Source organism: Panthera onca, chromosome F2 (assembly GCF_046562875.1).
Source record: "Panthera onca isolate mPanOnc1 chromosome F2, mPanOnc1 haplotype 2, whole genome shotgun sequence".
In the NCBI taxonomy this organism is placed as follows: domain Eukaryota; kingdom Metazoa; phylum Chordata; class Mammalia; order Carnivora; family Felidae; genus Panthera; species Panthera onca.
This window is the reverse complement of record NC_138356.1, coordinates 14,132,189-14,157,106: the sequence shown is the minus strand read 5'-3', so window position 1 is coordinate 14,157,106 and position 24,918 is coordinate 14,132,189. Positions and strand designations below refer to the sequence as shown.

The window sequence follows — 24,918 nt, the reverse complement described above, 5'->3', positions numbered from 1 at the left end:
GCAAATGTTAACACAGGAATAAAACAACAACAACAAAAAAATCCTCTTTTAACTATATTTACATTTTTGGAAGAATATCATTGATAGCAATTGGAACTTATTTCAAGGTTTACCTTTTGACTTGCATTCTTACACTGTGTGAGCATATGTTACTGAATTAGCAATAGTATTATCTGTTCTTGTCACTGGGCCATTTATTTTAAGTAGATGAAGCAGATAATCTATACAGTCTTTCGAGGATAAAGATTCTACAGGATACCTTGTGGTCTAATGTTACTTTTCACCCTACTGAGTTTTAATTTATCTTTAGGCTGAATGTGTCTGATATGAAGGGCATGGAGCAGTGATGAATGCTGACGTGACTGGATGGATGCAATGAGAACACCATGGGGATGAAGGAAAAGCCATTCTCAGAGTGCTCTGGTCCCCAGCTCCCCCCATGGTGACAGCCTCCAAAGACGTTAAAGAATGAGACTCATCACCTATCAGATATGAAAGAGAGTATCTTGACAGCAAGGATTCAAGACAATATGCATGTAAAATTACCACCGAAGAGAGATAGATAAGGCAAGTTTTAAAGATGTCTTCCAGGTTTAGAGATTTAGAATTTGTCTATTAGTTATAAAAATGAGCTCCTTAAAAAAAGTGTGTGTGTGTGTGTGTGTGTGTGTGTATGTATGTTGTTTAATAGTTAACATGAGTATATGGATCTGTTTACCAGCAAATAACTAATGCTTAAAATTGAAAACGAGCCTTAAATTGCATATTCATGATTATTGACCTCAGAACTGAGCAGTCTGCTAAAACGGAATAACATGTAATAACTCTAGATTCAAGAGTGCCTCCAGGTGCACCTGGGTGGCTCAGTCAGTTAAGCATCTTGATTTCAGTTCAGGTCATGATCAGGTTCGTGAGTTCAAGCCCCACATCAGTCTCTGTGCTGACAGCTGGAGCCTGCTTGGGATTCTCTCTCCTTCTCTCTCTGCCCCTCTCCTGTTCTCACTTGCTCTCCTATGTTGTCTCTCTAAATAAACATTTTTAAAAAAGAGTGCCTCCAAATGATCAAGTAAATGTTGTGAGATTTAGGAATATGTAATCTTCTAAGAAAACAACCATAACATCTCTTCCACTGTTCTATACAAATCATGTGATGATTAAACACTATTTTAAAAATACTTATAGTATTTAAAAACATTTTTGGAGAGAACACACATAATTCCACATTTGTTTTTTGCATCTTACTTCTTTTCCTTGACTGCTTATTTAAATCATAAATTCCTTTCCATGTTTTATATACAAAAGTTTATACAGAATTATCACAGTTATTGCTATCTAAAAATCATGCTGATGTACTGTAAATTGTTATACTGTCTTCAACAAGGTTGTTTAGACATACTCAGGTTTGCTATTATAAATAACAGTGAAAAGAACATCATGCAGGTAGCTGTTTGTCGCTGTTCAATTATCTTAGGAGAAACTCCACCGAGTTGGCTTACCGGGCCAAAAAGTACAGACATTTTAATGAGCATTGCAGGAAAGAATGCCTTTACCAACAAGTAAGTAATACTTTACTTTGATGCTATGTGTTCCCGTTTTTAAAAGTTGTTAAATTAGTGCAAATTCAATTTGCACAGATCAAGTTACTACTGAAACAATCCTATTTTACACCTTTGTTTACAATTATGTGATTACATTTGTTTATATTCTTCATTGATTTAATGATTAAATTTCGTTGTTTTAATTATTCATTTAAATGACTTCATCATGTGTTGTTGATAATGACCCTTTGCCTATCATACAAATGAATTTTAATTACTTGTTTCATTTAGTTTTGTAAGATTTCATGTTCAGAGTTTGGTAATTAAATGAGTAAAACATAACACTGTAGAATGAGATTAAATGGTTATAGATATTCTTTCAACCAGAAATATTTTATCCACATTCTCTAGTGGAAAAAGAAAATGCTGTATTTGGGATTGTAGTATTTAATTTGATATATATGTTTCTTCTTTAAATCTGTGGTGTTAAATTTCCAGAATGGAAGTCTGTTCTGAAAATACATATAGTACCTAGAATTCAACTGGACATAATTTTACATTTTTGCCAGAAACTATTTTGATGTTCTCTTCAATGGGAGCAAAGCAACTAAACCCGGCTGAACTAGTGAAGTCCCTCTCAAAATAAAGAACACGTGGATGTGGAAGAACAAATTCAAAAGGAGAGTTATGGTCTCGGAGGGGAATGACTTTCCTTTTCCCGGCATCTGGGTACACTCACAAATCCAAACAAATAGCATCCGAATCGGAAAGAATTTGGAAGTGTGTTCTTCAGATATGTTTTCTTTAGCAAGTGGTATGAAACAAAATCAAGGCATAGCGTCATTAAATCACTTCCAGTGTTTAAAAATTATGCACTTTGTGTTTTGTAAAACTAAAATCCAGAAAATTTACACAATTTACTCAACAGCTCTGAATGAGTGGCTGTTCTGAGTCAGGCACAGTCCTAGGCATTAGAGATGTGGGGGTAGATACAAAGTTACAGTAATATATAACTACAGTAGTATATAACTATAGCAATTGTAAAATTTTTCACGAAAATATGAAATTTGTTCAGTCATCCAAATGCTCTTGGGAGGCGTAGGTAGGAAAGAACTTGAGTAAGCCAGAATGAGGAAAATAAACACATATTAAACATTCAGTCCTCTGTGTAAAAATTTATGATTCAGTGTCCTATGAAGATCACAGAAATGACATTTTTCCTGCAGGGAATGGATGTCAGGTGTGGGATTGAAGAACTGAGAGTTCAACAGTTATAGCACACCAGGGTGGAGCCCATGGTCTTTGAAGAAGGACTGGCCCAGATAGGAGAGGGACAGGCTGAAACAATTACAGTAAAAACATCAGTAACAGCAATACAAAGCTAACATTTACTGGGTGCTTCCGTGTCATGCACTGTGCATAACATTTTGTGGACAACCCCTCACTTCGCAAATGAAGCTCACTCTGGCTCCTGCATTTTGTTAGTGCATTCATTCATTCCTGCACTTTTTGGTCAGTGGATTCTTCCTTTTGTGTTTACTCACTTCAGGCTTTGGAATCTCCTGTTTGTCGGTCATTTATTCATTCACCAAATATTTATGTGCTATCACTCAGCTATCACTGTGACTGCAGAAATGAACAAGTGAAAAAAGGGCACAACTCCAGCCTTTACGCGGCTTTCCGTAGATAGACCAGAGACTGAATGATTATAAAACTGTGCTGTCATAGCAAGCCATCTAGTACAGCCCAGGGAAGGTGAGTGAGCAGGGCAGGTCTAGGAAATGTTCTCAGTGACACATGTACACAGTTATATAGTATAACACTGTGCATAACAGTTATATAATATGTAATCATGATACAAAATTGCTATACTATGGATTATATATTATGTTAGCTGCATTAGCTCTATATTCTATACATCCAACATCATTATATTGGATGAGGTAAATAGTTCAAATGTCCATTAATAGGGAAGCATTAAATAAACAATGAACCACTGATGTGCTGATATGGAAATAGTTCCAAAATATATAAGTTGAAAAAAGGAAGACCTCAGAGGAGTGGATGTCATATGCTGTCTTTTGTGGGGGGGCAAATAAAAATAAAAAGTCATAGTTTCTTGAATTTCATATAGACACTTTGGCATAGCACTAAAAATTAAAACAAAACTGGCTGCCTATTGGGGAGCAGCAGAGATGGGGAAACCAGGCAGAGGGCGCACAAGGGTGTGAGGGCGTATTGTCACTGTACACATTTTTATGAGTTTGGACTAAGTGAATGTATTATCTATTTAAAAAATTAACATATCCTGAACCTTTGGGAGGGGGAAGGTATCTACTAGCGGACTGTGGACAGGTGGCTGGAGAGCTGAGAACGGGGTAAGAGGGAGCGGGGTGGGGTGGAGGGCCATTCCAAGCACAGTATTGCACATGGGAGGCATGCTGTGCTTGCGAACCTGTTATGTTTTGTGAAGATGACAGGTGGGTTCCTCAAGGGGAGTGTTGGGAGATGGGGGTCTTGGGAATCAGACAGAGCACAGGTCATGAGGTCCTCATGTGACAGGATATGAATTCAGATTTCATCTCGGAGGTGGGAATCTTTGGCTGGTGATCAGAAGGGAAATGGGTGACCAGAACAGCACTTTGTAATCATCTTCCTGGGAGCAAGTACACGTGTGATGGTGGGTGAGGCACAACCGGGGCCGGGAAGACTCTCTGGGAGGCTATTGGCCATCCTTCTGGTAGAAATGATGAGGATATGGGCCAAGGACATGGGCAGTGGTCACAGACAAGGGGGACTAACATCACCCACACCTTGCTCCTGGCTACAGCCCTTGACTCTTCATCTCCTCCATGGATTAGACTTTGCTCCTCTCCTCATACTATTCACAGTCGTTCTTTAGATTCCACCCTGAAGTATAACTTGGTGTTGCTGGCCATTTGCAGGACCCCTGCTAAATAGGCTTCAGTGAGATTAGGGTGGCAGGCATCTCTCTCTGCCTTCCATTCTCCCTGTCCCCCTCAACCTGGGTGCCAGTGAGGGACCCCAAGACACGTTGCTGCTATGCAGACACAGTGGCACTGGCAAGGCCAGGGACCAGAGCTCCCGTGCTGGGGCCCGTGGAGCTAGACACGTCGTCCCAGAGGGGGTAGCAGGCCACTGCCTTCTTTCTGAATCCTGCTATTTTTTGTGTTTCTGTCAAGCTTGTACATAGCTCCTGCAGATATTTGACTGGCATCTCATTTTTTCCAGTTCCAAGCTCTACTCTTACGTGGGACAACAGTACAGGCAGTATTCATGAGCAGAGCAGAGCTGTATCCATGAGTAAACCGTTCAAATATTTCCCTTTCACTTGCCAGAGAGCTGCTGATTTCAAACCCCAACACACCCCCTCCATTATTCTGCCCACCTCTGTTGGCCTCTCCCTGCATCCTTCTAGATCCTTCTGTGCCTCTAGCAATTACAGGGGTACCCCCTGGCACAGCAGGGCCTCCAGGACATTGTCCCATCTCAAAGCCCTTTGTCTAATTTGCCAAGTTGTCGCCCATGCAGCACAGGCTGTTAAATATTGTGGCCATCATCCCCTTTTTTTCAGGAATAAGGTTGACATCTCAGCACATGCTAGGCGACTACTACAGAAAGTATTCCTATATCATCACATTAAAAAATTGTAATTCTAATAGTTATAAACATATTTATATGAAATACGTGGCAAGTATAAAAAACCCATATAACCACACAATAATACATAATTTGACAGTTGGGAAACAATTTCAGGGTGTATTCCATTTTAATATAAAAAGATACAATACTGGAACTCTTGTCTCATGGGTGTATTACACAAGAAAAGTCAGAGATCAGCAACTAATCCTTTTATTGCTGGAATGCTGAATAGAAGAGTCAGGACTATACATGCGGGTGGACGGCTTTGAATGTTCACTCGACAAATATGTCAAAGAATTAGTTTATAACTGACAAGTCCTTTTAGGTGGCAACATACATTTTGTTGAGTATTTCTCCTTAGTGTATGTTTTTATGTGTCAGTTCAGCCCCTTACCAAATAAATACTTTCACCTTGCTATTCATTTGAATTGGAGTAACCATGGAGAAATGACTTTTTGATTCCACAGTATTATGCTGTATTATAAAAATGTGAACATCATGCTATCATTCCACAAAATGGTTTAGCAATTTACTCTGAATAATTTTTTAAAAGGAAGGAGATCTGTCCAGAGATGAAAGATTCTAGAAAAATGTTTCAAAATTAAAAAAAAAAGAATAAGAACCTTTAGAATCTAGCATATAATAATAGAGTACTCTTTTACCTTAACATACACTGAAAAATTTTAAGAGAAAATGTGCCTCTCTATTTTTCTTAAAAAAAACAACAACAAAGATTTAAACATATATTTTGGCACAGTTTCATATGTAACTGCTAGGAGAGTAAAGAAAGATCAGAAAATAGGAAACAACTGATAAACATCTATTGACAAATGGCAATATCTAGAAACCAAGAATAATCAGAATCTCTGGTACATCTCTGAGAGAAAATTCCTTAGTGTTGAGGCATAACCTCTTTCTTCTTTTTTTAAATTCAGTGCAGAATTTGCTTTCGTTGGACTAGAACACTAAACAATCTGATTTTTTATTCTAACCTTTAGTCTTTCTAGAAAATTATATTTCAAGTGTGCTCCAAAACACTATTTTAAAACTTGACATATGTGGGTTAAAGAACAACAATTCATAGATTATACCAGTGAGGTAAGACCACTATGTTGGTGGTCCCAAATCAGCCATGGCTCCTGGTATGCTCACTTTTTTATAGCTGCCCTCCTACATTTGGCTTGGGCTTGGTCATATGACTTGCTGTAATCAATGGAATAATAGTACAAGTTATTCAGGTAGAGGCTGGAAAAATGCTTACATGCTGGGCTTCCCCTGGAACCTAGCTACCTTGCTATAGGAAAACTTGTTAAGTTTCTGCAAGAAGACAAGCCATATGGAGGAGAATGTGGTCCAACAGCAGCACCAGACATGTGAATGAGGTCCTCTTGGGTATTCTAGCCCCAGCAGAAGCCCTTGTTGAACGGTGCATATGAGTGATCCTGGCCAATACCATGCAGAGCAGAAGAACTACACAGTTGAACCCTGCCCAAATTTCTGACCCACAAAACTCTAAGCAATAAATTTATATTGCTCTAAGTAATTCCATGTTGGAGTGGTTTGTTACATGGCAGTAGATAACAGATATACTAAATGATAACAAGGATTTCTCAACCTGTTTCTAGAAATAATTCCAAGGTACATTCTTCACCGACATACATCTCTTATACTTCTGTTGTCTATTCATTTACTGTTGAGCCTGTATCTTTTGTTCCTATTCTAACTCAACCAGTTGGATAGAAGGATCGAGTTGGATAGTTGGCTTATATGAAAAGTGTGACTTAAACTGACTTTATTGTATGCTGACTCAAACAACATGCCATGTCCTTGTTGGATCTCAGAGGAACAGCATTGTTGATAATATCTTAAGTTACTTCCCCTCTACACTGTAATCAAATTGTGTGTGGGACAATCTGATAGAAAAAAATTAACTTTAAGAGATTCCCAGGACATAAACTTCCTGTGGTCCAATCAAGCCATTTCTTCTTTCTGCTCCTCTATATGGAATTACATCTTGACACCACACTTTAAGCACTAAAATGTGGAAGACTCTTTGGAGGGATTTGTTTTCTTAAGGAATAATAATTATTATTATTTTTAACGTTTATTTTTGAGACACAGCATGAGCAGGCGGGGGATGGAGGGGTGACAGGGAGTGGTAGAGAGAGAGAGAAAGGGAGCAACAGAATCCAAAGCAGTCTCCAGGCTCCGAGCTGTCAGCACAGAGCCCAATGCAGGACTTGAACCCATGGACCACGAGATCATGACCTGAGCCGAAGTCAGAAGCCCAACCGACTGAGCCACCCAGGCGCCCCCAGGATTAATTATTTGAAATATGAAGCTTACTAGATTGATCAAGCCATTGGGTGTGTTTGCATCCTCCTTTCTCTGGAACTGATGCACATTAGTTAAAGAATGCTTTAGAAGTAGAAGCAGTCAGTAGCAGACGCGTAAGCAGAAGAACCCAAAGTAGAGAATGGGAAAGGCACTGCTTCTGGGGGGTGGTGATGCTATTTCACTGAATGGTGTGTATTGTATCTCAAGTTAGAAACTATAGCGAAAACTATTTCTAAAACAAAGTGTCCGGATACCAAGAGGGAAGATGTAGCCTCATTAAGTACAGCTACTGTTAGCATAATTGCTGCTATTTCCATTATTTAAAGGATGTTCTCCATGTGCTTATTTAAGGCATTATCTACCAGATGGGTGTGGACAGCAGGTTTAGATACAAAAATGCCAATAAAGGAGAGTCTTGATCAGACAGTGATTCAATGGTGCTACTTACAGAGAGTAGTATCTGGACAGCGCTGTGGATGACCTCTAGGTACTGGAAGTCCACAATGCAGCCTGTGACAGAGACGTACGTGTAATCGTCCATCATGCCGTGGGCAGATGGAGGCAGCACTCTTCGGACACAGCCAGGCCCGTGTTCCCGCCACCACGACCGGTGCACAGAAATGTTGAATGTCATCAGATCTGTATCCTAGGTGGGCAGGAGACAAGAGCAAAAGGAGACAGTCCTATCATATCACGTCTCTGATTTGCACTTTAGGAAGAATTCAGGATGGAGAAAATTGTTGAGAGGACTCACATTTCAGGTGCAAAATAACACTAGACAGAACCACAAATGGCTATATATACTATATGCCCAAACGACTGGATTATAATCGTTTAACATAGATACAACCTTTGGAAAATAACATTGTAAGGTTAGCACGCCTCAAAAATTGAGAGGCAAGGTCCTCTACATTTGTTCAAAACAAATTATTTTATTCATTTTGAGACTTTTTGTCTGCATTTTCTTGTTCATCATCATCGACATCACCTTTATGGGCTAACATATGAGTGCTTTTTAGCATTCTAGCCATTGTTCTAAGCACTTTTCATATGCTATATCCTTAAGGTTCATATAGATACTAGTAGTAACCCAATTTATAGTAAGCTGAATAGTAGTCCCCTCAAAAGACCTTCATGTGCCTCTCTCTGGTACCTGTGAATTTTACCTTCTTTGGATTATCTGAGTGGGCCCTAAATGCAATCTCATGTATTCTCATGAGGGGGAGGCAGAGGGAGATCAGACACAAGGCAGAAGAGGAGAAGGCAATGTGACCATGGAAAATTGGAGATGGGAGTGATGTGGCCACAAGCCCAGGAATGCTGGTAGCCACTAGAAGCTGGAAGAGACAAGGGACTATTCTCTTCAAGAGGTCCAGAGGGAGCATGGCCCCGTCAACACCTTGATTTCAGCCCAAGGAAACTGATTGCAGACTTGTAGCCTCCAGAATTGTGAGATTAAGTTTCTGTTGTTTAAGACATCAGGTTTGTAGTAACTTGTTACATAGCAGCCGTAAGAAACTAACACACGTAAGGAAAGGAAATCACAGAGAGGTAAAATACATTGCCCAATTTAATGAACAAATTAAATAAATTGCCTATTTAATGACAGACCCATAACTTGATCCTCTGCAGTCTGTACGTTCAGCTCTGATGTGGTACTACCCCGTTGCCTGTGGTGTTCTCCCTCCCAAACCTTTACAATTCCTCATACCCTAAATTCCTCCTCAATTCCAGAAAACACCACTGAGAGCCAGAGCAAAAGAACCAAGAAGGCAATCCTTGGCATTTACATATCAAAATAAGCTTTCAGAGCTCCTTAGCAGAGACAACAGCCAGGGTGTTTAGCCTCAAAAGATGCCCATTAGTATTTTGGTGGAATGTGAGCCTCGAACAACTGAGATCAGACTGTTTTTGCTGTAACAATGGATTGAAAAGATTAGGTAAGGAGCCAGCATCTTGATTCCCAAAAAACTGACCTCAAGTCCTGGCCTCTCCCGTTCTGCCCACTGAATCCTATCTTTCCCCATCATACTGTCTTCCTTTTGCTGGAGTGCAATCCCCAATAAAAGCCTTGCCCAGAAGTCCTGCTTGGCCTCTAGTTAATTCCTATCGCTTGGTAAGCCCAAGGGCTGTGGTTGCTAACAAAACTACTATTATAGGTATGCCTCAGATTATATCACTATTAAAACATTTTATATCTTTTTTTTCTTTTTTGGGTTGTTGGTTTGTTACACATATCATTCAGTTACCTTCACAGTTACAGCACTTTATTGATAATAAAACATTTTACATCTTTTTTTTTTTTTTTTTGGTTCTTGGTTTGCTACCTGTATCATTTGCAGTGCCCTCTGAAGGGAGAATATTATAGAAAAATAATTGCTTTAGCTAGTGAATTCAGTTTAGCGCAAGGCAATTTACCTGCAGGCAAACAGCACACTGACTGCTCCCTTTCCTGACCATCAGATTTAATCTCTTACAGTTAGTCATGATCACAACCAAAAAACTATTATTTCCCGTTTTAATAGAATTCATTAGGTTCAGGATGAACTGGAGTGATCTCAAAAGTCATAGCAATTTCTGCTCTTTAAGTATTTTTCCCCAGTGGCCTTTTCTATTGCTGGACTCTAAATTCCTTCCGATATGATTTTGACTGAAATTTATATTACACAAATAAAACAAAAGTGAATTTATGAACTCATGGTATGTATTTGCTACACTCATAAAATCCCTCTGTGTAGTTCTCACTTAATTTGCTGGTACTATAAATATTTAAAAACTGTGCTGTTTTTTGCCATGACTACATTAAAATGTGAATGAGAACATCAATAGCATCAAATTATACTTAAAGCTTAAACTTCTAACTTAAATTTGGTATAAAATTTTATTGCAAGTGTGTGTCTGATTTGAATCCCCTTCAGTAGCTAGATTTCAAACATTGCAAAAACCCTTAACACATAACAACTCAATTTTGTATATGAAGCACATCAGAGGAAATGCAGAACAAAAAACTATAACAAAGTTTTTTATGAAAAAAAAATACAGAAGGTCATTTACTTTGTTTAAGCTGTTCATTACCACATCAAAGCCTATAGATTTGAAATACATGGGTTAAGGCTAAACCTGGATCAACAAAGCGATCCTTACAAATAATTTCAAGGAGCTCAAACGTTGTTTCTCTTTCACTTCTTGGAGTTAGAATAGTATAGTGATGATTTAAGCACAACATGCTTAAGAAGACTGGTGACTGACATCCTTGTCATTTTCTTTAGAATTTAAAAGATTTCAACAATGATATTTACATTTATGCAAGCGTGTGTGATTACCAAGGGACAGTTTGGACGACAAAGAAAGCAAGGAAGGAGAAGAAATGCATGAAACCCAAGCAGAGGGGCTTGGGATGCAAAGGGCAGCCTGGAGAGAGAGAAAACACATCAAGGCTAACAGAAGAGAGAATTTCAGGGAAGATGGTAATGCCATAGACTCAAAGCCTGGTTAAAAAGAACCACTGAATTTGATGACTGGTTTGGCAGGAGGGGGATGCCTTATGAAATGCAATGCCAGGAGAGCATTGGGAGTGAAAAACTGGATTACAAGGAATAGAGGGGACTGAAAGGGAGAATTTGGTGTGTTTTTTCATGAAGTTTGGGAGTGAACATAGTGAGAACACAGGATGGTGGCCTCAAGGGTGGGCAAGGAAAGCAAGAGTCCCTCCAAGGAAACACGTGGAGAACCGCATGCCCGCTGCATCTGCTCACACGCACAAAGTTATGACTTAGAAGAAAATTATTCCAGAATACCTGTCTCCCCCTAATATCTATTTAAGCAAATATTAAATGTTTCAAAGTACTTTCATCTCTCTAGTGTGAATTCCAAACTTGTTCCCATTTCCTTCAAATACTTGAATTAAACAAAAAAGGAATTTCCAGAATTCTTTGAAGTGTTGTTCATCAACCGTGTAGGTGAACCTGCCTGCCCACATTCCTTTCACAATAAGTGTAGCCGCAGCACTGGAATCAGCTCATGTCCTAAAAAAGCTCAATATTCACTCTTTTATAGTATATCACTATATTATCTCTTATTAATCAAGGAGATAGTCTCTGTCTTATTCTTATTCTATCTGCTTTTTTGGGCATGTGTTTAATTCAACTAACCCTCTCTACTTCTAGAAATGGATGCTCAACTGCTAATGATATTCTTTTTTTTTTTTTTTCTGTTTCCTTAATTGTGACTCAGAATCATTGAATCCACTCTTACATAGTCATCTCCTTTCTTTGTCTTTTTACTCAGTCTTATCATAAGCCAGGACATTTGGAGACAAACGTGTATTTAACAAAATAGATTTTACTCAGTTTTAAAGAGTTAGCATTGGGCTTATATTTAGATAGTAGAATTCATGTTAGTTGAAACTTCTTTTGAGATACTCGTTCATCTCAGAATATGAATTAGACAAGTAAAAACAATTTGCTTACATTTCTAATTATTTTTTTTTTCACCAAAGCACTAAATATTTTAGAGGGTACTATGGATCCATAGAGTAAAGGGCAAACACAGTGCTTGGTAGTGAGGTGTAAGTGTTTAGAGCATGTAATACAAAGACTAGGTACCAGTTCAAATATATTAACAATTATATGTTGTTTTCCTTAAAGATAGGTTTAAAAGATATTCAAGTTTCCATTGGGAAGAAAGAGTCTGTCATTTGCTAAGTCATAATCACTTAGTCTGTGCCATTGGTTCTGAATACAAAGAGCAGTTTGCACCTATAAATACAGAGAACAAAGTGATGGTTACGGTGGGGGGCGGGTGGGGGTTGGGCAAATGGGTAAAGGGGAGTGGTAGGTACCGGCTCCCAGTTTTGAAATGAACAAGTCACAGGAATAAAGGACACAGCACAAGGAATATAGTTGATGATTTTGTGGGCACCTTGGTGGCTCAGATGATTAAGCATCCAACTCTTGATTTTGGCTCAGGTCATGATCTCATGAGCCCCATATTGGGGTCGGCACTGACAGTACAGAGCCTGCTTGGGATTCTCTCTCCCTGTCTCTCTGCTCCTCCCCAATTGGCACACACATGCTGTCTCTCCCTATCTCCCTCAAAATAATGTTTTAAATAAACATCTAAAAAACCACATTGTAATAGTATTGTATGGTGAGAAGTCGTGGCTACACGTTTGAGCACAGCATAATGTATAAACTTGCTGAATCACTATGTTGTACAACTGAAACTAATGTAACATTGTGTGTCAACTATACTCAAATTAAAAAACTAAGAGAAAAAAAGCAGTGTGCAGAGTAAGTGGCCACCGGTTACTCTGACTTCCTGTTTCCCATCTCTACAACTAGGTATTGCTGGGATTTTTCATTTCTGTACCATTGGTCATAAACCAGAGGCAGAGCTAAAAGTAATGAAGCCTTTTGTCTTCATCCTGGGGATTAATTCCCTGAATTGAACCACAACAGGAAGGAGTGAAGTCTCATCTATCCATCCAATGATATTTATGGAGTTTCTAATGTGAGCTATGTGTTGGGATGTAAGACTGAACATAAGAGATCTTATCCCTGTCCTCATGGAACATATACTCTAGCAGAGAAGATAGGTAATAAAGGAAACAACTAAGTAGGCAGAATAAGTACCCATTGCGAAAACTAATATAAAGGAAATAACGTGCTGGAGAGTGGCTGGGATGTGAAATGGAGTTCCTCCCTAATAGGTCGCCAGAGAAGGCTTCTCCAATAGCGGATATTTGGGCCAAGACCTGTTAGATGAGAAGGAACTAGATGTGTGAAGATCTGGGGAACGCGTGTTGCACACTGACGGAACTCCAAGTGCAAAGATCACGTGAGGGCAAAGAGGTGTCAGTATTCCTGGTACCGACTGAAGACCGGTATAGCTGGAGGGAAGCCGAGGTGAGGATAAAAGTGGTGTATGATGAGGCTGAAGACAGGCAATGAGCCACGGCAGAGTCCACTTGAGAAGTCAAATACCAGCATCATCTCCTGTGCATTCTTAAAAAGATAATTCTAAGAACTGTAAAGAGGATGGGTTTGATTGGGCAAAACTCGGAGCCAGGTAGGTGGTTATGATAGTGGGTGAGTGTCTTGGAGAAAGGTGGTAGCAGTAGAGAGAGGCAGAACAGAGAGGTGAGACATATTCTGGAGGCAGAATAGCATGTGGGGCCGAGAGGAAGAGATAAATGGAGGACAACCGTCTCTCATCGGGTGGCAGCCGCCTGTCAGCTGACGGCAATGCCCTGAGGAAGGCCGCTCCAGCAGCAGCATCATTGCGGGGCTGGAATTGGGCACATCGGCCCCCCTAAAGGGGAAGGGACGGGCTGGAAACAGTATGTCCCAGTGCATCTTTGTCAGCTTGGCATTGTAAAACCATTTTCCTTACATGTAGGTTAAAAGAAAGGAGTCGTCATGTTAAATGGTGTTGGAAATACAAATTTTCGGTGTAAGAGAAGAGAGTCACTTATCTCGATGAGCACTGAGTAATGTATCGAATTGTTGAATCACTATGTTGTACACCTGAAACGAATATAACACTGTATGTTAACTATACTGGAATTAAAATGAAAAAGAAAAGAAAAAACAGTTATAAGATCAAAGAAATTAAGTGAAATAGTGTGATTTGGAAAACAAAGAGTTGACTGCTCTTCCAGAAATTTCTTCCAGAAATTTAAGTAATATATTTTACTATCCACATGCTTTTACTTTCGAAATAAGAACTAAAATATTGCCCACGATCAATTAATCTCAATAATGAGGAAACCAGGGGTGCCTGGGTGGCTCAGTTGGTTAAGCGTCCAACTCTTGATTTCAGCTCAGGTCATGATCTCACGGCTTTATGGGTTCAAGCCCCGAGTCAGGCTCTGCGCTGACAACGTGGAACCTGCTTGGGATTCTCTCTCTCTCTGCCCCTCCCCCACTTGCACTGTGTCACCAAAACAACTTTCACTATCATGCTCTGAGCTTTGGTTCTAGTCTGTTCAGTCATACAGTTCATTGTATAATTTTCATGGAAATGGCTAATATTTGTGTTCCTTTCTTTTGTTCTCATTTTTTAACTTATTCAATTGAAAACCTTAGTCCCATAATAAGTAGCACTTTAAAAAATAATTCTATTGCTGATTCTTTTATTTATATTCATATCTGGATTAGCTGACTTTTAGAATTAGTACAGTTTTAGTCTGTAAGTATATATAAATTCGTGTTTTGTCTAAATGATTAATATAAGCTCAATCCCCTCAGTCTTTGTGGGTTTGGTGCTATGTGCACAGCACCTTATACATGGCAATAAAATTGTATCGCTGCAAAAAGCCACTATGATGTTAAGACTGAACTGAAAATTTCAAATTGTGCTCACGATTCGAAATGATTATATAGAATGTGTGTGTGTGTGTGTGTGATCTCTGTTCATCGAAATGGCCTAGAAGCAATGTCACTCCGGTAGCAGCAAACATCTCTGGTTCACACTCCCCAGTATAAGAACCAAGGTTTTTCCCTGGAGAAATGCTAAATTCAGTGTGGTACAAGGAAGGAACAAAGACAGTGTGAAATATATTTTGTTCTAGAAAACAAGACAGTTTAAAAAAATTGAGGAGTCCTGTTGAAAACATGTGGGAACCAATATGTAGGGTCTGTTATTGGCTGAAGTTATAATAATTGGAACATCAGAAAGAATAATGTTTAAGGCTGACAAAATGCATTGAATCAATGAAAATCCGTGACTCCATAATGATCAAAAAAGAAAGGTAAAAATACTCACTGTTAATATTTAAAGCAGCTACTTAAATAAGACTTCTGTGCCTTCTGCTCAATTTTGCTATGACTGCTCTCTCTAAAAAGTGTTTCTTAATTATAAAAAATAACTGCACTTGAAAAAAATGAGTAAAGAGAAAGAAGAAAGCATTTATTTTGTCTTTTTCCAGTAGAAATTCTAAATCAAGTTAACCAAGCTGGTGAAATAAAATTCTACATTACTGATGAGTGTCAGGCAATAAAGGCAGAAGGAATAAAAGAACTTAAAAAACCACATTTTTGCCAATTTTAACAAAATTGTTTGATTCTTGTAAGGATTAGCAATTGGTTATTTAAAAAATTAAGTAAATAATTAATCCACACAGTGCCAAAGTACATAACACAGATTTATTTTTAGTGTCAAACAATACGTCTAGAATAATAGTAACAATAAATATATCACATTGAGGGTAAATGTATAGCATTAAATGTTTTAGTAGGAAAGAAGAAAGGCTAAAAATTAGTGAGCTAAGCATCTAGTTTAAAAGTTTTAAAAGACTCACAAGTTAAAACTAAAGATGTTAGATATAGATTTCATTAACAAATATTTGCTATGTGCCTATATTATTCAGGGATCTAGATGAATCCATGAACAAAACAGACTAAAATCCCTGTTCCATTGGAGCTAACATTCTCATATGGGAAGACAGACTATAAACATAACAAAAAAGCACATTTCATGATCGAAGATGAGTGCTATTTAAAAAGAGTAAGGACATCAGAAATATATAATAGCAGAAATTACTTAAAAAACCAAAGATCCAATAGATAGCAAAACAAAGACCAAATTTGTATCTTTAAAAATCTACAATAAAATTAACTACATCCTAGTAAGAATGATCACGCTCAATATGACTTGTCGTTGTTCAGTGTGGTACAGGGGCCAGTCACATGCAGGATAATCACTAGTCTACCAGAGAATAGTGTGGCAACATTGAAAAGTTAAAAATGGGAATGCCTCTTGATTCTGCAATTTTATCCCTCTGCCTTTATCCTAGCTCACACATCCACCTGTATACACATATGAGTCTACTTAGCAATGGTGTTTGCAACAGCAAAAAGTTGAGAACAAGCTAAATGTCTATCAGGCATTAATAAATTGGTATTCGTGCAATTGAATGCTATGTGAAGTAGAAATGAATTAAATAAGCTTATGTATATTCAAAAGGATGGATCTCTTAAGCATGATGTTGACAAAAAGAATCCAGTTGTGGACAAAATATTGTATGACTTCAGTTATATAAAGTTTTAAAAGTTGTGCAATACTATGCATTTTTTTTAGGAATGCGCATATATATATATATATATATATATATATATATATGGTAAAACTTTAAATAAATATAAAAACATAACAAATAAATGCAGAATACAGAGTGAAAAAAGGGATCATGGAACAGTAAACAAGAAGGGTTTAATTGTGAGGGAAAAGTTTTATCTTTATTTCATTGGTGATAAAATGAGTATTTGTCGACTACTTCATTATTCTTTATTAAGTATTACATACTGCTTGAAGATAAAATTTTTTTTAAAAATATCCCTCTATTTCTCTCCATTCCAGTTGCCACTATCCTAGACTGGCCACCATGGTTTCTCTCTGGGACAATTGCAGTGACCCCTAAATGTAACTCCTGGCATCTCCTGTCTTCAAATTTATTTTCTTTATTACAGCCAGAATAATATTTTCTAAACCCGAATGTGTTGATATCACTAGTTGCTTAAAAATACTTCAACGGTTTCCCACTGCCCAAAGATAAAAGGTTATCCTTGGGAAAGCCTGAAGGATCTTTAGTCACTTTTGCAGACTCCTTGTTGTCCTTCTCTTCACAATCTGTGCTCTAGCCATACCGATCCCTTTCCCCAAACGAACTGTTCTGTCTAACGTGTTGGTCTTCACACACCTGTTCCCTTTTTATAGAATATTGTCTTTCACTCTTACCTTCCATCCGCTTTCCTGCCCCTACAAACAACCCTTCCCCATCCTGGTTACCTGGCCAACTGCAATTTCTTTTTAGGGTTCAGCAGAGATATCACTTTCTTTGGAAAGTCATCCCTGGCCCCTGGAAAGTCATCCCTGGCCCCTGGAAAGTCTGGGCAATATAACTCTTCTGTGTGCTTCCCAAGTGCCCAATTCTTCCACCTAATTTTATAGCTTTATCTGGGTAGAGATGACACATTCTTTTTTATAATCAGTTTTCTGACTAACCTACAAGATTATAAACCAACTATAATCAGCACTGTTTTCCCATGCCAAGCTCACAAAAATAGCTCAATATATTTTTTTAATCAAAAGAATGAACAAACCTAACTGCTAGTTTTTTGAGGCATGATTTCAGTTGAGAATTGAGAAAAACTTATAAAACAAGAAATCAACTGCACATCCCTCAAAGTCCCTCTTTATGTTGCTAGTGGGAGTGCAAATTTGTGCAGCCACTTTGGAAAGAGTTTTGTATTCCCACTGAAGCTAGATAAGTATATGTCTTAGGACCTAGTGTACCTACTCCTGAGTACGTAGCCAGGAGAAATGAATGCATACATCCACCAAAGACCTGAACAAGAATGTTCTTAGCATCTATTTGTAGCCAATGCCTGAAATGTATACCAACAGTAGAATAGATTGAAAACATGTGGTATGTTGTTAAAATGGAAGCCACACAACAACAAAAGAGAATGAACTGTTGATACCACAAGGACATGGTTGACTCTTATGGACATGATGTTGAGTGAAGGAGGTCAGACTCAATAGAGATATACCATATGATTCCATTTCTATGTCCTAAGAAAGGCAGGACTGGGCTGTGGTGATGAAGGTGGAAAGAGTGAGCACGGGTATCACTGCAGGGATGGAGGTTGTCTCTAAAGCTGGAGATCACATGGTGTTGGTAAACCACATGACTTCTAAAGCTTCACAAACTTTTTTTTACATATGAAGAAAGTTGGAGTTGCAAGGTTTTTCTTTCTTTTTTTAAATTTTTTAATGTTTTTATTTATTTTGAGAGAGAGAAAGAGAATGAGTGGGGGAGGAACAGAGAGAGAGGAAGACACAGAATCCAAAGCAGACTCCAGGCTCTGAGCTGTCAGCACAGAGCCTGATGTGGGGCTCGAATCCACCAACTGTAAGATCATGACCTGAGCAGAAGTGGGATGCTTCACTGACTGAGCCACGCAGGCGCCCCATAGGGTTTTTCAAATTTATACTTCCCTGTTGCATTCATCTTGGAATTGACATGAGTCTTATCAAATGCATTTCTTAAGAAAGGTAAGTATGCAAAGGATCAGCATCTTTCTCATATGTAATGAAAATAATTGAGGCACTGTGCGTACATAGGTAGGAGGAAAAGAACCATGGCCAAAGACCTAATTTCCTTCCTTAAATCAGTTTGTTTGTGTCATTTGATACAATTGGAAGCAATCATACAAAAACTTGCAGTTTCCTAATAATGACTGAAGAAATCATTAGTTCCTTTGGAAGAAATGTACTACTCATGTAGTAAAAATGAAGCCACTTTTACTACAGGGCCATTTGTCCCTGTAGTAAATTTTTACTGTAGTAAATTTCTACTACAGTGAGAAATTAACAAAAATCTGCGATTTGCAAAAGAACTTATATTTTTCTTTTAAATGTCAAGCTCCCGGTCTCTTATTTGTGTTTAATTTTTAGTTGTCCCTTTATTAGCCGTATCTTCCTGTACACTGGTTTGTCTACTTTTGATGTGCATCAGGTCCATTGGGCAGAACCAGAGATGTCCTTGTGAAAACAGCCCTCCAACGACTTCAAAGGACTTAAGCCCTGAAAACATTTCAAATATTAATTGTTTGTGAAGGGATAACGTACATTCACAGATATCGACATTTCTGGTATGTAATTGATGCACCTGATTACATTAAGATTTGCCTACAGATGATTTTTAGAAAATAAGTACACCTATCATTGTAATCTATGAATTTTAAACACCTGTAGTTTACTTACTTAATTACCGAGCTCACTCAACACATCTGGCTTCTCTGTCTTTGTGTTAATCAATAATTATTTGATTACAATGTTATGCCTTTTATGCTAATCAGGATTTTGAGGCCATAAAATTGTGCTACCTTTGGTATGCACGCTGGCGCTAATGTGTTGTATTTATAGCATGGTGTATTCATAATTCATATATGCATATGCACGTATGCACACATTTTACTTAATTTGCACAACAGAATATTTTTTTAATCTTTTTTTTTTTTCTTGCTAAGTTTACCACCTGAAAAGAACACCCTTACTTATTTTTCAATTTTGGTAGGAAAAATTCCTCATTTGAGAAAAAAAAAAATAGATATTTGTTTTGATGTGATAGAATTCTTTTTAAAAAATAAAAAGAATAGTCATGTAGTCCTTTTAGTTGTTCCCTTTTTGAAAAGTGTCTGGATAAAAAGAACAATATTGGTGTTTCTGACCTATGAATGTGGTTGCTGGTGTGGTTGAAAACCCTCTACAAAAGAAGACTATTTTGTTAATTGCTTCCTTTGCTGAAATAATTGTGAAGGCTGGAAAGAGGTCTGATTAATTGCAAACTTGGATGTGGTAAAAACCTCTCTGGCAGGTTCTTATCTATCACCATCAATCTCAAGTTGCACAGCAACCTTCTTAGATGGCTTGTAAGAGGCAGCCTCTTGGGATATGGAAGTTTCAGAGACAGTGACTTAAATACAACTGTGGGTGGATATTCACTGTAGCAGAGGGATGTGTGTTAACCTATTCTTATTGCTTGACTCCTCATTAGGGTCTTGAAGGTTCCATACAAATCTTGGTGTGTATATGTGATTGGGGGAGTTATTCACTGTGCTGTGGGGAGGAGCTGAACTGGGAATAAAAGCCCAACTCTGCCCATTTGTAGCTATTTTTTCATTTTGAAATATTGTTTCCCTGCATGTCTCCCTAGATCCTTTGATATAAATAGGTGTCATCATACCAAGTTTGGAGACACCTCATGTCAACAACACTTCTATGCACTTCATCCAAATAGGATTAAGTTATCACCAGCCAGATATTCCACAAGTGTATAAAGTGCAGTGGCCACAAAGGAGTCACTTAAATAATGGACTTGGTTTTGTTTTTGGGGCGCCTGGGTGGCTCAGTCGGTTAAGCGGCCGACTTTGGCTCAGGTCATGATCTCGCGGTCCGTGAGTTCAAGCCCCGTGTCGGGCTCTGTGCTGACCGCTCAGAGCCTGGAGCCTGTTTCAGATTCTGTGTCTCCCTCTCTCTGACCCTCCCCCGTTCATGCTCTGTCTCTCTCTGTCTCAAAAATAAATAAACGTTAAAAAAATTGTTTTGTTTTACTACTGTTTGATTCTTTTGGGAATAATGCTATTTAAGGTCATTTCCTTTTTTTTTTTTTTTTTTTTTTAATACCAGGGTGGAGTCATGGCCGTAGCTGTCTTAGGGTTCTAAGGAGCTCAGGGTGCTTCCCAAACATGAATTAGTTCATATTAGAAAGTGAATTCTTATTAGCAGTGATTAATCTCAATAATTTTAATTTCCCCAAATGAAGTAAAGATCACTTTTAGCTCTCTTTAGTTAGAGTTCAATTGGAAGTTTTCCAAAGAATATTTATTTATTTATTTACTTATTTATTTACATTTTTTAACATTTATTCATTTTTGAGAGACAGAGAGACAGAGCGTGGGTGGGGGAGGGGCAGAGAGAGAGGGAGACACGGAATCTGAAGAAAGCTCCAGGCTCTGAGCTCTCAGCACAGAGCCGCATGCAAGGTTCAAACTCATGGACTGCGAGATCATGACCTGAGCTGCAGTCAGATGCTTAACCAACTGAGCCTTCCAGGCGCCCCACTGAAGAATATTTAAATCCTTTTCAATTTGCTGATCATAAGGAGAAATATAAATTTCTGTTTTTCTTTATAGATAGCAGCTACTCTTAAACCAAAGCATCCAACTTGTCCAAAAGCATACTTAGCTACATTTTTTGTAAGTACCTAAATGAATATACATACTATTATCCAACCTCTTCCCCTTCACAGTTCCACCTGCACCCAACAACCCTCCTCCCATGAGCTGGGATTATTTCTAGGGATTCTGGGTAGTTACTGTGGCCACATCTTTTGCAATGACTGAAACAGCAACAGTATGAGGCCATAAGTGTCTGTCTATGCTTGTCCTACTTCCCCTCTGCCTAAACACAAAGAGCTGTCAAATAGTGTAGGTTTCCTCCTACGAATACAGTAATTCCACTATACATATGGATCATTATAAATTTAAAAATCTTATTAGGTCACAAGATTTTCCCCGAGAACGAATACATACATTTTTCCTTGCTCAGCTCTGTAACAGAAAGACTGTTTATAATCATCGTTCTCCATCCATTATACAGCCAAAAATATCATATTTTCTTAATTAGCACTTTATAATCTAAAAATATCTAGTCTATATTAATTATATTATCTTGCACACCAAAGTTATTTAGAACTATTTCAATTCAGAGCCATTTATGTGGCCATTATGTGACTCACACAGCCTGATGCATTTTCCCTATAAGAACGATGCTTTGAGTATCTTGTCAACCAATCGTAAGTCCTGATGGCATCTTATTTGTTATTGGAGGATAAGTATTGTGCATCAGGAGCTCTGTGCACACTGAAAGGCCAAGGTTTGGAGAAGTGGAGGCTGGTTCAATCAGCAATCAGAATATGCCCACACCATCCCTGAGGCGGGAAAAAAAATCATCCACTAAGGGTCCAACTCTTTTTCTCAAAGTCTGGGAATGAGATATATGGTTTTTGAGGAAGTCTAGCACTTTAAAAGTTAGTTTTTGGAGACTTTCCAGAAACAGATCAAACAGGAGAAGATTCTTTTTTACTGTCACAGCTGTCATTCTTTTAAAAGTCTGTTTCCTTAGTGAAGGGCACTGTTTCTAAGAGGCACGTTTGGTGGGGGAAGGAGAGCCCGTAGCATTCAAAGGCAGCAGTTGCACCAAGGACCAAGTAAGTGAGGCTGAAAAGGCACAGTTCGCCTGGCATTCTAATCATAGTCTCGCCAGTAAGAAAAAGGAAAAGAAAAATCTCAATATGGGCAACAAGCTATTGACTGACTTTAGTTTTAAACTTTTAACCAGAGGAGAACTGAAATAGAAAGGGCACTTGCATTCCCCCTATATTCTTAACAGGTTTCATTCTCATTTATATGTTTAACATTCTCTAATTTCAGGCCATGTGCCGAGTAGCCTGTAATACTTTAGGCAAGTTACATAAAATTTCGATTTCAACTTAAAAGTTCAAGTAGTTCCCTTATACTTTCTTTCTTTTTTTTTAAGTTTACTTATTTATTTTGAGAGAGAGACAGAAAGAGAGAGAGACAGAGAGAGAGATAGAGACAGAGAGAGACAGAGAGCATGCATAAGAGGGAGAAGGGCAGGGAGAAGGAGAAACAGAATCCCAAGCAGGCTCTGCACCATCACTGTCAGTGCAGAGCCCAATGTGGGGCTCGAACCCATGAACTATGGGATCATGACCTGAACCCAAATCAAGAATAGATGCTTAATCAATTGAGCCACCCAGGTGCCCTCCCTTATATTTTAAAATTGAGGCAATCTTCAGTAGAGAATTATGCTATATGGTACATCAGCCTCTATTTGGGGAATGTTACACATTTACATTTCCAGCTTCTAGATGTGACTCTGATCAAGTATATATTACCCCAGAGCCAACCTGCCCATGAAGAAAGTTCTGAGAGGGCAGGAATCTTCCCAAGTATCTATTCTCCACGACCTCACATTATATGAGAGACCAGTAAGTGCTACTATCTGGTCCTCAGGAAAGATCCACGAAGAAGGGAAGGCCAGATGCATAATACATACCAGATGCATTGTAGGGAAGGGTGGACCAATATCACATAACTCAGAGGAAGTGAAGTTAAATAAAAGGTTGCTGGAAAGATAGCAGCCGTGCTGGGCATGGTAACATGGGGAACACCCACCTCCCTCCTCTTCTCCACTTTGTCCAGAATTTAAATAGCAGCTTCTCTTTGAATCAGTCGACAGATGGGGCTGATTTGCAGTAGGAAGCCCGGTAACTTGATGGCTTGGATCATGTTGCCTTTGGGGAGGAGCTAGAAAGAAGGGCTAGAATGAAAAGGGGAGAGGAAAGAAATGCTGCCATTGTCAGAAAAAGATCAACTTAGGAGAAAAAGGGAATTTTATGGGGACCTTCAGTAGACCGGGAATCAACAGGTCAGAGCCATGCGTTATATAAGATGAACAAAAGACAGAATTTGAATTACAAGATAATAAATAATCCCATCGAGAATTTTTGTAGCTATTTGATGATTCATAGTATTCTTTGATTATTTATTTTACTCATGACCATTAATGCTACTCTCAAATTCAGGTAGCTTATATTAGAATCCCCTACTCAATGCACATTTATTTATGAACATTTAGAAATGAACATGTTCCTATCACTTGATGTGAATGTATAAATGTGTTAGGGCCATCAGCTCATCATTGTTACTGAAAACATTCTGGACCATTTATATAAAGATTCTCAGTATCGAATAAAGAAGGTTCTACTTTGGGGATATATAAATTTCAGCTTCTTAGTTTGATAAATACTTAATTTGGTCATAACTACACATAACACGAGGCTTCGGTTTAGTGTTCATGCGTGAATTGTAATAAGTTTTTGCTAGGTCAATTGTTGCATCCCATAAACACATACGCAAGGGATTAAAGAGACTGTCAACAACCACAGTATCAGTGCTGGTGATGGTCAAAATTTACTTGTCAGGCAAAGCATAAGACAAATGGATTATTTGTGAACATTTTGCTAAGATTGAGAACAAAGCCAGATGCCCAGAGTAAATAAACAGACAGACAAACAAGATCTCAGCTGACTGTAGGACAATGATTCATAACACTAGCTCATCCCAGAACTCTTCAAAGCTTCTTGCTGTGGACTAGTCTCAAAGGCTCATTCCCAAGAAAATTTAACCAGGCTCCTAAGCAACACAGAGTTGCTTGTGAACAGAATTAGAATACTTTCTTTTAGATTAGTTGCTTCTAATAGTTCCTAGATTTTTAATGGAGTGATGGCATGACGGCAGATTTCCCTGCCTTTCTTTCTCACCCATACCCCCAGCTCTACATCCTACCACGCACACCTCTTATCTCACAAGTACGAAAGACAGGGAGGAGACTCCAGGGAGCTCAAGTTAGATGGGAAAGGAGAAAGAAAAAGATATTCCAAACAAGCCTCTGTAATCTAAGTTTCCATATCACACACAGGTTAAACATAGCATTGCATCCTATGCCTAACATTTACCTGAAAAGCAATCGTAATGTTGTGGTCTTTCTGGACTTCTGAGATGGGAATGGCAGCAACAGTGCCTACCCAATGACATTTGTCTATTGTTTTTGTCCAGCCTTGGACATAGCCAGTCCATAGCCAACAGTACACTTACTCTTTTCTGCTAATGTAAGTCTGGCTCTGTAATGATGGTACCTCATGAACTCAGCATTCTAGCTATACCAAGAAGCAGAACCCTGGTCAATGGAAAAACTACCACCATTGTCGCCATCTGCTCTTTGGCCC

The 24,918-nt window shown here is 38.5% G+C and overlaps 1 protein-coding gene across 1 annotated transcript in view; it reads right to left on the bottom strand.

Annotated features, from left to right (window-relative positions):
- The window catches only part of NKAIN3 (sodium/potassium transporting ATPase interacting 3), a 607,771-nt gene that overhangs the window by 139,017 nt on the left and 443,836 nt on the right, over window positions 1–24,918 (bottom strand). Inside the window, exon 5 of the mRNA XM_081792191.1 lies at window positions 7,987–8,184. Within this exon, the coding sequence (XP_081648317.1) occupies window positions 7,987–8,184 (198 nt within the window). The remainder of the gene's footprint in view (window positions 1–7,986; window positions 8,185–24,918) is intronic.